Source organism: Jaculus jaculus, chromosome 3, assembly GCF_020740685.1.
Source record: "Jaculus jaculus isolate mJacJac1 chromosome 3, mJacJac1.mat.Y.cur, whole genome shotgun sequence".
Taxonomy (NCBI): domain Eukaryota; kingdom Metazoa; phylum Chordata; class Mammalia; order Rodentia; family Dipodidae; genus Jaculus; species Jaculus jaculus.
The window spans coordinates 16,795,849-16,810,318 of NC_059104.1; the positions used below are offsets into that span (position 1 = coordinate 16,795,849).

At 46.6% G+C, this 14,470-nt stretch overlaps 1 protein-coding gene across 1 annotated transcript in view; it reads left to right on the plus strand.

The window, feature by feature from the left end:
- Abcc4 (ATP binding cassette subfamily C member 4) overlaps positions 1-14,470 on the plus strand; it is a 287,715-nt gene that overhangs the window by 221,355 nt on the left and 51,890 nt on the right. Inside the window, exons 22-25 of the mRNA XM_045145529.1 lie at positions 1,314-1,433; positions 2,319-2,429; positions 3,330-3,430; positions 4,642-4,833. Coding sequence (XP_045001464.1) covers positions 1,314-1,433; positions 2,319-2,429; positions 3,330-3,430; positions 4,642-4,833 — 524 coding nt within the window. The remainder of the gene's footprint in view (positions 1-1,313; positions 1,434-2,318; positions 2,430-3,329; positions 3,431-4,641; positions 4,834-14,470) is intronic.

Genomic DNA, 14,470 nt, shown 5'->3' on the forward strand with positions numbered 1-14,470 from the left:
CCCTGCCACTTAGCGGTGCCCTGAAACTACACCAGAAAACTAGGGACTTGGCTTGCAGTGCGCTCTCTGTCTTGTTCTTTGGCAGAGAAGACACACAGTTCATTAAGTTGTTTGCCCCAGAGGCTCCAGGGTCACGGAAAACTCCACAGTCTTGCGAGCTGTAGCTATCTATCTGCCTGAAACTGTTGACAGATGTCATCTGTGTTGCGCTGTCCATTTCAGGATAGCTTTGGAATGTATGTAGGAAAAGGCAAGATGATCCCAGGTGGTCGCCACACATTGTCCCCCATTTCAGTTAACTTGTCTTTCACAACCCCATTGGTTCACTGGACCGACATCCTATGTATTTCTAAGTGGGACATGGAAGAAACAGGACTCTTGGTCAAGGGTCCAGATTCTCTCACTGCTACCGTGAGCACTCTCAGGGTAGGATCAAGTACAGAACTGAACCTTGAATTTTCTGATGTGCAAGGCTAGAGAAAATGACACCTGAGTTCAAAAGTGGGCTCTGCCGGGCCGGAGAGATGGCTTAGCTTAGGTTAAGGCGCTTGCACACAAAGCTAAAGGTCCTCAGTTCGATTCCCCAGGAACGACGTAAGCCCGATGCACAGGTGGTGCATGCATCTGGAGTTCGTTTGCAGTGGCTGGAGGCCTGGCATGCCCCATTTTCTCTCTCTTTCTCTCTCAGCCTCTTTCCCTCTCTCAAATAAATAAAAATTTTAAAGTGGGCTCTGCCCTCACACCCACCACTATGAACAAGCAAGGCAGTGTTCTGAGTTATGGGCTACTGGTTAACCCCAGCCCCAGCGTAACCTCGCCCATTGTGCGGAAGGAGCCTGCCAGGGATCCATCTGTGCCCAGCATTCTAGCTCAAGGGAAACGCTGACCACAATCCCGCCTTTATGTTGGTAGTCAAAGGTGAGGACAGATGCATTAATAGCTCACTAGAATTCATTGTTGTGTGTCCTCTAGCAAAATTATTTTCTACAATACAACTGGCTAAAAATAAAAAAAAATAATAATTTCTGTTCAGAGGCACCTGGGAGTAATATAATATGAAGGAAAGGAGCTTGAGAGACAAGTTAGCAAAGGGAACAATAACTGGACTTGAATTTGGTTCCAGGTGGGTTGGACAGGCATTCATTTCCTTCTTTAAAGTGAGGTGTCATTGATGGAGTTCGAGGTTTCCTTTGTCTGGAAACCCGGGCCCCCCTAGCAAACCGGAGTGCGCAGCCTCCCGTCTCGGAAGACCTCTCCGTTTCCTGCATCCAACTCTGCTCAGCTTCCTGTGTTGTGTTTGTGTCTCCCTGCAGCTCGGAGCCCCGTGTTTTCCCACTTATCATCCTCCCTGCAGGGGCTCTGGACCATCCGGGCATATAAGGCTGAAGAGAGGTGTCAGGAGTTGTTTGATGCCCACCAGGACTTACATTCAGGTCTGTATATTTTTGGATGTGGTTTCAAAAGCTAGACTCTGTTTTCCCTCAGTCTTGACCCCCTGGGGGCCATGTCGCCTCTGTGTGCTCCAGGACACAGCCCCACGTCCTGGCTTAGCACATCTTCTGTATCTGCCTCTGATATTTGGGTCCTCTCGGAATCCTTCCTCATTTCCCACTTTCTCCTGATTGGCTTACATGGTCCTTCTACCATAGTGCCTTGTGGCTATCTGTCCCTTTAGGGAAGGACTCAGCAAACTTTTCAATTGGCCACCTAGCAAATTCTTCCAGCTTTGAGCTCCATATTTTCCCTGCCATGGCTCCTCGCCTGGGTTGCTGGAGCGTGGAAGCCAACGCAGACAATATTCGTGCAGGAGCCTCCGCCTGTGATCCGATAAAACTTTATTTACCAAAACATGTGACTGGCCCTTCTTTGCTCATGGTCCACCGTTTGCTAACCCTTGAATGAGAACTTACAGGGTGGCAGCAATGTCTGAAGAAGTCTGTTTCCTCATAATCAAATTGGCCACCCCCTTAATTCTAAGAGCAGCGAGCCTGGGGGCTGGTAAACATGATGTTATGGTGCAGTACTGTAAAGACATATACTCACAAGGCCATTTTTTTCCCCATGTTATTTTGATTATAATTCTGCCTATGACCTCTGAGTTGTGTATTTCAGGACATCTTCTTAGAATGCCCCTGAACTGTTTTGGATGTGTGCCATGCCTAGCTTTCATATCCAGCTTTCTAGAACCTTCACGTTCCCTGAGGGCACAGCCTTGCCGCTCTCCCCTCTTTGTAAACATCTCGATGCCTCTTACGTTCGCTGCAGTTAATGCGGCTTTTGTACTTACTCGTCGTGCTTGCTATGGTTCACAAATCCAGAGGCTTGGTTCTTGTTTCTGACGACGTCGCGATGGTTCGCCGTGCGTCTGGATGCCATCTGTGCCATCTTTGTCATCGTCATTGCCTTCGGGTCTCTGATTCTGGCCAAAAGTAAGTGCAGATGCGGGCAGCTATTTATGGCATGATTACAGTTTGTAGCTGTGTTCGGTTATTCAATTAAACTCTTGCCACCTTGTCCAATGGCGTATACTGTTTGGCTCTGATGAAGCGTATTAAAGCGTTTACAGAGTGTCAGGGTTGGACGTGATTCTCCAGGGTGACCCACTGAGAGGAGTCACTGGATCTTGGGGCTCACTTTTCTCTTTTCAAAATGGGCCGAGGTCTTGAACACATGACATTCTGAACATTCCTGGTCTTGTAACTGGGAGGAGAGAAGCAGCAAATTTACTCTTGAACCTTTGTTCAGCTTAGGGCTCCAGCTCTTGGCGTCGGGACTTTGGGGATTGTTGGTGTAGTTGCCTGTACACACGTGTGAGCAGAAGTTTCCGTAGGAAAAGTGCAGTGTCGTCCCAAACGAGCAGGTGTCTTGTCTGAGATGAATCCGCCATGCCTTAACTCTTCTACAGTGACACCAAAGAATTGCAATATTTATTCATTCAGAACAGTGAAAGTGGTATTTTGCCTCCCAAAGCATTGACTCTTGGAACACATCATTTTGTTTTCAGTGGTTTCCAAATGTGGTTGCATTCAGACGTAGGAAGTGTGATGGCGTATCACATTTGAAACCATAATGATGAATGTCTGAGTAATGATAGAATGATATTGTGCCTCGTGGATACAGTGCCCTTTTTCAAATACATGTTGACCCTTGTTCAGTTGATAAACTCATCTGTCCATCTTTCTGAACTCGTAGTGGAGTTTCTAAAATCTGTGTCATGATCTCAATCAACAAACAGCGGAAGCCTAACTATTACTGTTGTCATGTGCAACTTCACAGAGTCCCTTGGGTAATGAGTGAGACTGACTTTCTTCTGCTTCTTCCTCTCCAAGCTTTGGACGCTGGGCAGGTTGGCCTGTCCTTATCCTACGCCCTCACGCTCATGGGGATGTTCCAGTGGTCCGTGAGACAAAGCGCCGAGGTGGAGAATATGGTAATGTCTATCTGAGAGTTCTTGGCCTTTTGAAGTCCCAGTGCCATTAAAGGGCATAAAAGCACATCTTATGTAAAATATTAAAACTGTTATTTTTACATCGTAGCTAACGGGTTGTTTGGTTTGTGTGTTTTGTTTTGTTTTGCTTTTTTTTTTTAAAGATCCTCCTCCATCTGTTTAAAGTTAATGTAAAATAAAATGTATACATCTTTTTCTCTGTCTCTTACATGCTGTGTCAGCAGGTTTTATATGCATCACAAGCTGCCTTCAGATGTAATAAATGCCTCTGTGGGAGGGAAGTTCTGAAATCCTGCAGAGGATATAAGCTAATTTCTTAGAGGCCTGTTTATATATATATATATTTTTTTTTGTTTCTTAATGGGTAACTCCTCATTCTTAGGAATAGAAGAATCCAGTATTTTGAGGTGGTTTGTTGAATTAATCGAGCTCTCACTCCTCTGCCCCACCCCACTCACCTCTAGTTTGAGCGTTTCTTCTGCGTGTGTACCCAGTAGGATAAGCCCCCTCCTCCTGTGGGCTGGTGTGGAAGGTTTAATCAATATGTGAATGACTTTCTGTTCTAAATATATAGTCCTCCTCCTAAAGAGAGAGATTGTGTGCATAGAACTGCTTCCATTTCTCCGTTCTCCTTGGGCAGAAGGTTTGCCATGAGGCTTGATGGCATCGGATATAACCAGTGTACATGAGGTGGCTTTTCTTTTATTTATTTATTTATTTATTTTATTTTATTTATTTATTTGAGAGTGGCAGACATAGAGAGAGAGAGACACACACACAGAGAATGGGCGGGACAGAGCTTTCAGCCATTGCAAACTAACTCCAGACACGTGCGCCCCTGTGTGCATCTGGCTGACATGGGCCCTGGGGAATGGGGCCTTGAACCGGGGTCCTTAGGCATCACAGGCAAGTGCTTAACTGCTCAGCCATCTCTCCAGCCCGGCTTTTCTTTTTTTTCTTTCGCAAAGGGTGATTAATTAGAGGCCATAAGTGTTATTTCATTTTTCTTTGGTATTGTGAGGCTAAAGGGATTAGCCATGAGTAGAAGACGTTAGGTGATGATGAACCAGGCTGTGAGACATCAAGGTCCTCACGGTCTTGGTGGGTGCAAAGACCTGAGTGGTCCTTGCCTAGCTCTGTGTGAATTGAAGGAGGCATGCATAACCTGTGTGTGGATGCCTTGTCTCTTCCAGATGATTTCCGTCGAGAGGGTGATTGAATATACAGACCTAGAAAAAGAGGCCCCCTGGGAATACCAGAAGCGCCCACCCCCAGGCTGGCCCCACGATGGAGTGATTGTCTTCGATAATGTGAACTTCACGTACAGCTTAGACGGGCCTCTGGTACTGAAGCACCTCACAGCCTTCATCAAATCCAGAGAAAAGGTCTGTGGAAGCCCTCTTGCCCTTTGAGCAGTCCTCTAGAGATTAGTGGCACATCTGCTCTTAACATTCTGGCGGACCAGATATGGAGATTTTCCATTTTCTGTGGGCACAAATTAGGACAGTAGTGATGTAAGCAAATCTTCCATGCCCAGGGCCTGTGCAATATGGAGACTAACATTTTTTTTTTTTTCCTTAAGTTGTGAGCCCCCTTGAGGTGGTTGGTGGGCCCTGGGCATCGGGGCTGGGACTTAACCTCACTTGGAATAGTAGACTGGATATCTGAAGTAGGAACTCAGACCTGGCTCCTTATCATTAAGGCTCCTCTGTTTAGCTCCTGTCCCACATCCCTTGTATTGCATTTTTGTCTCTTGTCTCTTTCCTTGTCTTTTTGGCTTTTCTCTCAGATATGCTTTTTATCTCTGGCTTCCCACTAAAGATATTCTTCCTGAAACACAGACACGGATTCTCCTGTGTCTCTTGCCCTGAGCAAGCTGCTGCTGTTGTGACCGTAGTTAGGCATCCGACCAAGACCCAATCTGGTCCAACTGTATGGCCAGTTCTCAGCTACCAGGGAAAAGCCGCAGACCACAAGCCTACCAGAGCTCAGCAACCCAGAGCTTCAGGCTAGAGGCACTTCCAGGCCCATGGCCACTCAGAGTAGAGGAAAGGAGCATCAGGAAGGGCTCAGAGTGAGCAGCTATTCCTCCATCTCTTCCTGTTACAGTGTCACGTTTGGCCTGGTGCCCTCAGCCTGGACTAAGATGAGCTCTTGGAAGGACTAGACTAGAATATACCAGGTGATAAGAAACTTTTTTCCTTTGTGCCCCTCCAGCCTTGACTCCCAATATGAGCATGCACGCCATACGCATTGCTTCTCCCAAAACACCTTCCCTCCTGACTCCCTGTGAGCACCTGCTGTCCCAGCCTCAGATGCCCTTTCTTGCTGCTGTCTAGCTGCAGAAAGACTCCTCATTTTCAGAGTCAGGTGAAATGTCTCTGCTTCAGTGCAAGCCTCTTCCTCTGCACCATCTTCTAGATACTTTGAGATAGTATTTTGGGTAGGCTAATGGTTATGACAGCATTGTTCCTCATACCCAAAAGTGGGAGCAACCTAAATGTCTGTCGGTCAACCGGTGATGGATGAGCAAATGCTATTTGTATTAGATGTTGTTCAGTCTCATAAAGGAAGGAGATTCTGCCAGGTGTGGTCACTCTCACCTTTAATCCCAGCACTGGGGAGGCAGAGGTAGGAGGATCACTGTGAGTTTGAGGCCAGCCTGAAACTACATAGTGAATTCTAGGTTAGCCTGGGTTAGAGCAAGAAACTACCTGGAAAAAGAAAAGGTGGGTGAAGGAAGGAGATTTGGACACATGTTATAAGTGGGAGAACTTGAGGGCATCGTGCAGAGTGACACAAGCAGGCAGGGGTGCAGTGGACCTCACAAGGAACTGAAGGAGTCTGTTTCACAGAAACACATTAAAATGATGGTTGCCAGAGGCTTGTGGGGGGATAGGCAATGGAGGGTTGTTTAATGAGTACAGAGCTCTTTTCCTGCCAGCTATAGAGCCCTGAAAATGCATAGCAGTGAACATGGTGCACCAGTTTGCTGTTTACATGTATGTTTAGAAATGGTGTGGTGGCTGGGTGTGGTGGCGCACGCCTTTAATGCTAGCCCTCAGGGGGCAGAGGTAGGAGGATCACCGTGAGTTCGAGGCCACCCTGAGAGTACATAGTGAATTCCAGGTCAGTCTGGACTAGAGTGAAACCCTACCTCAAAAAACCAAAAGTAAAAATAAATGGTTGTGGAGGTGAATGTTTCATTATTTTATCACAGGATCACAGTTTTTGAAAATACATTTGTGTATTTTACTACAGTATTTTACCACAGGGGGCTGGAGGGATGGCTTAGCGGTTAAGGCGTTCGCCTGCAAAGCCAAAGGACCCAGGTTCGACTCTCCAGAACCCACACTAGCCAGATGCACAAGGGGGCGTAAGTATCTGGAGTTTGTTTGCAGTGGCTGGAGGCCCTGGTGCGCCCATTCTGTCTCTGTCTCTGTCAAATCAGTTAATTAAAATGAAAAACAATTTAGGGGCTGTAGAGATGGCTTAGCAGTTAAGGCACACTCCTGTGAAGGCTAAGGACCCAGGTTCAACTCCTCAGAACCTATGCACAAGTTGACACATGCACACAGATGGTGCATGTATGTGGAGTAGGTTTGCAATGGCTGGAGGGCCTGGTGTGCCAATTCTCTCCTCTCCTCTCTCTCATAAAGAAGAACAATTTAGGGTTGGAGAGATGGCTTAGCAGTTAAGGTGCTTGCCTGCAAAGCCTAAGGACCCAGGTTTGATCCCATAGTACCCATGTGAACCAGATGCACAAAGTGACGTATGCATCTGCAGTTTGTTTGCAATGGCTGGAGGCCCTGGTGTGCCTGTTCTTTCTCTCTCTCTCTCTTTCCAATAAGTAAATGACTCAAATATTTTAAAAAATTTAAAACACGGTGGCACGATGTTTAGCTCTGGATCTGTCCTCCTTAGTACCTTGAAGCATCTTCCGGTTATGGGATGTGCAGAATCCATCCTCATCCCCCAGTAAATGGAATTCTGCAGGGCACCTTGTGGGGAACTAAGAACAGCGGGCTGAGAATGTAAGTACCGTGTGGGCGGGAAGCAGCCTGTAACAGAACTTACTGTGGACAACCCATGCCCGGAATGGGAGTGGTAAATTCTGCCCCCTGCCCCTTTAACACTTTCTTGACAACTCTGATACATGTACATCATACATTTTAACCATAATCCCTTTCTATTAACTTCTCTGCTACCCCCTCCCTTCCACTGAACCCCTTCTTTGCAAATATTCCCTCTTCTGTTTTGGTGTCATTATTACTATTATTATTATTTTTTTTAAAAAAGTCTTTGTTCATTTTTATTTATTTGAGTGTGACAGAGAGAGAGAGAAAGACACACACACATACACACACACACACACACACACACACACACACAGAGAGAGAGAGAGAGAGAGAGAGAGAGAGAGAATGGGCACACCAGGGCTTCCAGCCACTGCTACCGAACTCCAGACGCATGCGCCCCCTTGAGCATCTAGATAACGTGGGTCCTGGGGAATCGAGCCTCAAACCAGGGTCCTTAGGCTTCACAGGCAAACGCTTAACCGCTAAGCCATCTCTCCAGCCCAATTACTATTATTATTATTATTATTACTATTATTATTACTATTATTGTTATTATTCTGCCTGCCTCCATCATCCGTGATGACATGTTGATGGGCCCAGTAGTGTGCAGACAACAGCAGCCAACATGATGCCATGAATACAACGGCCTTTTATGCCTGAGAGCCAGAGTCAAAGCACTCTGCCCCGTCCTCTGTCTCTGGCATTCTTTCTGCTCCCCTCTTTTGCAGTATTCCCTGATACTGGGGGTGGGGGGGAGAGGGCATGATTGAGATCTTTCACATAGCACTGAGCACGCAGAGGTTATTTTGTCTCAGTGCTCTGCTGAGTTTTGAGTGTTCCCAGGAGTCACTGCCATCTGCCAAAAGAAGCTTCTCTGACCAGTGCTGAGAGCAGCCCTAATCTATGAACGTAAGCATAAATAATTAGAGGGCTCAGGGGGCAGCTGGGTGGATACAACATATCCATTTAGCCATAGGTTGCAGTCAGGTTCACATTGCTGGTAGGAATCACCCAACTAAGTGCAGGAGGTTTATTTTGGCTTATGGGCTCGAGGGGGAAGCTCCTTAATGGCAGGGAAAACAATGGCATGAGCAGAGGGTGGACATCACCCCCTGGCCAACATAAGGTAGACAATAGCAACAGGAGAGTGTGCCAAACACTGGCATAAGGAAACTGGCCATAATACCCAAAAGCCCACTCCCAACAATACTCCGCCTCCAGGAGGCTTTAATTTCCAACTGCTGTCAGCTGAGGGGGGTCTAGCATTCAGGATCCCTAAGTTTATGGGAGATACCTGAATCAAACCACCACACCATATCATAGTCATACCTCCCTTCTAGGGCTTATTTTATAGTCTCTTTTGCCGTACGCTTTTGCCTGTGTTTTCAGTACCAGGCAGGGATGCCGTCGTTGGCGCGGACCTCAGATCCAATCAGAGAGCGGTTAGAGTTACCTCTCTCCCCCATCCCTTTGGTTTGTTTGTTTGTTTACAGTGTCAGGGATTGAACTCGGGGCCCCCCCTATGGTAAGCAAGCACTTTACCACTGAGCTATATCCCAGCCCCTGGTGAGTTATAAATACTTTGTAAATACTCTTTTAAACTCTTTCCACCACAGACCCACTTCATGGCCTAATTACAGCTGCGATTTAATGACTTGAGACCTTGTGGCATGAAAGAGCCAATGTACAGTTTGGTGCCCAAAGGGTACACAAGGAGCTGCTTTACTAAGTCGCTTGGCAGAAGCCCGCTCCTAATTATTTCCCCAGCTTCTCTGTAGGTCTGAAGACGGGAGGACGCCTGTGTGGGCAAAACATGCACTGTTTTGTTTCTAATGAAAGCCAAGCCTCTCAGATGGTGTTCCGACAGCACCCTAATATGTTTGCTCCCTTGCAGACGACCCGCTTATCAGATCTGACGTGGCAAGCGTAATTCTCTTAACTTTGCACACGTCTTCCGTTTCCCTCAAAGCCACAAAAAAGATGAATTGTCTAAGGAACTCTGTTGTACAAGTTGGAAAACAGCATCTATTCCCAGACTTGGATCGTTCCATCTTCAACGTCCTCTCCACCCCCAAATCAAATTGTTAACCTGAGATGCTCAAAGGTTGGAGGGGAAATTGAATTTGACGGCTGAATTGCAAGATCTCGAATATTCGATTTTAGATCCGTGCCTGGGTCCACCCGTGTCTGTTGCCTGTTATCTTACATCCAAGTGGCAGCGTCATGGAGAGCGTTCTTCGGTCTGTGCCAGTGAGGTCCCTCCTCCTCCGCACCTGTGTCCAGCCCCCTATTTGCAGATCACCCCCTTTGGGTTTGGGTTTGATTGTGGGAAGACACTGGTTTAAGCAGGGATACAGAGACATGCCCACGGGACCCTGTATTCTCTTTCAATGGTCTCCTCTACAGAGATGCCTGGAGGTCACAGTAAATAGGAAACTGTGATCACCACGAAGCGGAGGCCTAATTCATGGAAGAAATAGTAAGTAAAAATAACAAAAAATGAGATGAATAGCATCTTTTGGCTTCCTGGTTAGATGCTAAACACTGGCTGCATTTTTCATTTGTGTGATTTTGTGCTTGATTTGATCATTTGAGAACGTACTGGGCCATTTTAAAGCATCCTTTCGCTGGAGAGGTAGATTGATTCAGGTTTGTTAGGGTTTTTCTTGCTCAGAGCTATTACCGGGATAATACATTTTTACAGATGTGTACTGGACCTTGCTATAATGTGCAAAAATATTAGTTTCCTACCTTTTCTCCTTTTTTTTTTTTTTAACATGTTTTCTCAAACAGCCTTCCTCTCAGATGTGGGGAGTCCCACTTCCCCAGACTGTTGTCCAGTCCTGGCTGAGCCCATAGCATTGTAGCTCCTGGAAGCTTGTGAGGGTTGAAGATGCTGTAAGCTCAGCTCTCTGGAATCAGACTGGCGTTTGCATGAGCCTCCCAGCAATGTCCTGTCCGTCACGAGCAGTGTTCCATGCCAGTCACCTATGATTTCCATGCATCTTTTTAAAAAGTTTTTTATTAATATTTATTTACTTACTAGACTGGGACAAAGAGAGAGAATGGCAGATACAGAGAATGGGCACACCAGGGACTCTAGCCACTGCAAACAAACTCCATTCTCATGTACCACCTTACACATGTGGCTTACATGGGTCCTATGGAATTGAACTTGAATCCTTAAGCTTTGTAGGCGAATGCCTTAACTGCTAAGCCATCTCTTCAGCCCACCATGAATCTTTAAAATCAATTTATTTTTGTTTGTTTGTTTGTTTTTGTTTTTCGATGTAGGATCTCACTCTAGCCCAGGCTGACCTGAAATTCACTATGGAGTCTCAGGGTGGCCTCGAACTCACAGTGATCCTCCTACTTCTGCCTCCTGAGTGCTGGGATTAAAGGCGTGTGCCACCACACCCAGCTTAAAAAATTTTTTTAAAATATTTTTATTATTTATATGCAAGAGGAAAGAGAGAAAATGACAATAAGAAAATGCAAATGGGCATGCCATGGCCTAGTGCCATAGCTAACGAACTCCAGGCACACGCACCACCTTCTGAATCTGGCTTTATGTGGGTACTGGGGAATCAAACCCAGGCCGTCTGTCTTTGCAAGCAAGTGCTTTTAACTGCCAAGCCACTTCTCCAACCCTTTAAAAACAAACATTGACACCTTGATTACATGAACATACAGTAATTTGATCCTGCTTCTGTCCCATTGGTCCTTTTTTGTCCCCTTTACCCCGTCCCCCATCCCCTGAGGAGTCTCCTCTTTCAAGGCGATCCTCCTTCTGTTTTGTGGTCATGTTGACTGCCTCCATGTCAAAAAGTTGAAGGGCTCAGAACTGTGCTGGTCTCATGGGGATACTGGTGACCACTATGGGGTCATGAATGCTCCCATCAGCTCATGTCAGGAGGACAATGCAAGAACCTTCTTGTTACACCTTGAAATTGACATCACCAGTGTCCCCAGCCTTTCCTAGGATGGAGTGTGAGATCCAGTCTCTCAGTCATGAGTTTATATCACCATTTTGTTGTTGCTGATAACAGGTTTATGCATAGATTTTTCATCTCCCAAATGGGACCTTCTGCCACAGATTGTTTTCGTCTGTGATCGAGTCATCCTGTATAGCATTTCTGTCTCCATACCAGCTTGGGCACAGGCAGATCTGACAGTCCCTGTCACCACCTGACAGTATAATAAAGTAGTCCCACTGCCCCAGACACCCTACTGGGTCTGCTGTGTTTCCCCAGGTGACTGTCAGCTCTCCCAGCCTGTGCCGGGGATGTCTGTTATTCCTGTGGACAACTGCTATGGGACAACTGCTGTGGTCTTTGCATGGAAAGGACCAGCACGTTCTTATCCACCCTCCACTTCACACCCACTCATGCCCACAGCATGCTGAGCATATATGGTAACAGGATTATAGCAGACAGCTTCAGGTTCACTGAGATAAACTTCCAGATCAGGCACAGTTATGGAGGAAGGGATTTATTGAAGCTTCCAGATCCAGGGGAAGTTCCATATGGCAGAAGAAGCTGGCCTGCCTTCATAGGACCAAACACACAGAGAGAGAAGCACAAGCCAAAAAGCCAAAAGCCACACAGCACAGCATACTTCAGGAACTCCAGCTAGGCACACTTTGCATATCCCTAGATTGAAATCTCAAACCCATCACCACACCTTAAGATCCACCCAGTGACACTGCCTCCAGCCAGGTGGCTACAGATGTAAACTACAAACTAATAAAAACACTGAATATATTGGGGGCTATCTATTCAAACTGCCACAAGGATCTGTAAGAAGGCCACATCTCTCCTCACTGGTGCCACTAGCTGCATGGAAGGAATGTCATGTCAGGCCATGATAGAAGAAGAAATGATAGAAGGTTCGCGGTGCAATGGGAAAGACACAGGTAGACTGGGATCTCGCTCCTCCTCTGCCAGCTATAGACTGGAGTATTTCAGACAGATCTCTCTTACCAAGCCTGACTTTCCTCTTTGCAAAATGGAAGTGACAGGACCCGGCCTTTACCAAACCCCTAGGACTGAGATAGACACAGTAGATGCTTCATGAGGTCACTGGAAGGTGACAGCGAATATCATTTGTCCCATGAAAGGGAGGGGCTGGCCCCTTGCTCTCCCATTTACGGTTGCGGGATGCACCTGCCAGGCCCATCTTCTTTGAGCAACTTATTGTATACCTACTTGAACAAGATAGTGTTATTTCTAGAAATTTCTCAAGCCTGATTTGTGCTCCTGACTTGTTTCACACAAGATACCACATGGATAATGCAGCTATGCAAAGGAGAATCCAGCATGTCCCTGCCTTCAGCAGAAATGGCCCCATGGCCACTGGCAGACGGGAAGTCACAGTTAATGGACGTTTAGGGAGAAGCGATGTGGCATCTGTTAGGAGTGGAGCATGTCCACATGAAGGGATAGATTTGTGGGGGAGTGGGTATGGGGGGATTAGGCATCTGACACAGACTTGGTGGCATCAGCGGGTGAAAATGAACGGGAAGGGTTTTGGGTGGAGGGACCACCGACCACCAGGAGCTGAGCCCAACGCTGTGAGTCCACATGGATGGTGGCATAGATACCTGCAACATGTATAGGGAGAGCAAACAGCCAGGTGAGCAACACACACCTTCGTGTCCAGGCCTCACAGCCACCCAGGAAGCCTGAGGAAGTACGTGTGGGGCTAAGGACGGAAGGGTTGGCCCAGTGCATTGTATCCGGGTTTCCTGTGTGATAGCCCCTTCAGAGGCTGAATCTGAGAAATGAATGTCCAGGGATCCCGGTGGGGGAGATGCAGCTATTCTGCTCTCCTACTGAGACATGATGCGGAGAGATTCCTCTTTTGTGAATCAAACTAACATTGATGACAACAGCGTTGGAACGCCCAGGTTGGGGATGTGCATGGTGCCAGGTGGCCATGGAGATGGGGATCCTGTTTCTGGAAGGTGGTTTGGCAACACTCAGCAGCCTCTTTAGAAGTGTTCATACCTGTTGCTCATCAGTTCCATGCCTCGGTATTTATCTTTGGAAAATAATTAAGGTTGTTTGCAAAGATGTACCTTCAAGGATTTTCAACAGGATGCCATTTATAGTAGCAAAATATGTTAGGGGCAGCCGGAGCGTCCACGGATTTGAGATTTGTTACATAATAATCATACATGTTGCATCAGTATGTGACCCTTAAATATTTTTGTGAAATAGAAAATGACCACAGAGTCCAGTGTGTTTTATTAATCTCACTTAAATTTATGAATTGGGTGACTTATCACCTATCACATGCATAGGCATGTGCACATGTGTACACACACACTTCCACATAAGAAACATGGTTTGAAGATCACTGAAGAAAGACCCCAGACTCAAATAGTATGTAAAAACAAAGAGCGTTTATTCTGCAGAATCAGCCAGCGTGCAGGGGTCAACCATTCATGCAAAATGGCCACCCCGAGAGGAGCGCGCAGGCTCCTTTTAAGCACAGCTAAGGGAATTCCAGGCGGCTTAGGTAATCTTCTGACATGATTGGCTAGGCAAGCAGCAGTTAGTTACACTTGTACTTCTCTGATTGGTTGGGGCAAAAATGCGTGAAAGGGACATGTTTGGACATGTCTCCAGGTTCTGACTCAGCCCCAGAGCACACAATGGCGGCTATCCTGGCCACATGTCGGGGTCACTGTTGATTAACGGCCCGCCCTTTGTTTGTGGTTTTTCCCAGAAATCTTGTCTGCCTCTCTGGGAAACTGAAACTCAGGCCTAGTTAGGGCAACACTTTACTGAAGCCTGTCATGGCGTCAGTTTGGTCCCTTCACTATCAGCGTGCTGGGATTAGAGCTAGTGTTTACTTACTTTCCAAATTAATTGTACTGATTATAACTAGGACAAGTTTGTCCTCTTTTTTTTTTTTTTTTTTTGCATGTGGAGGTGAA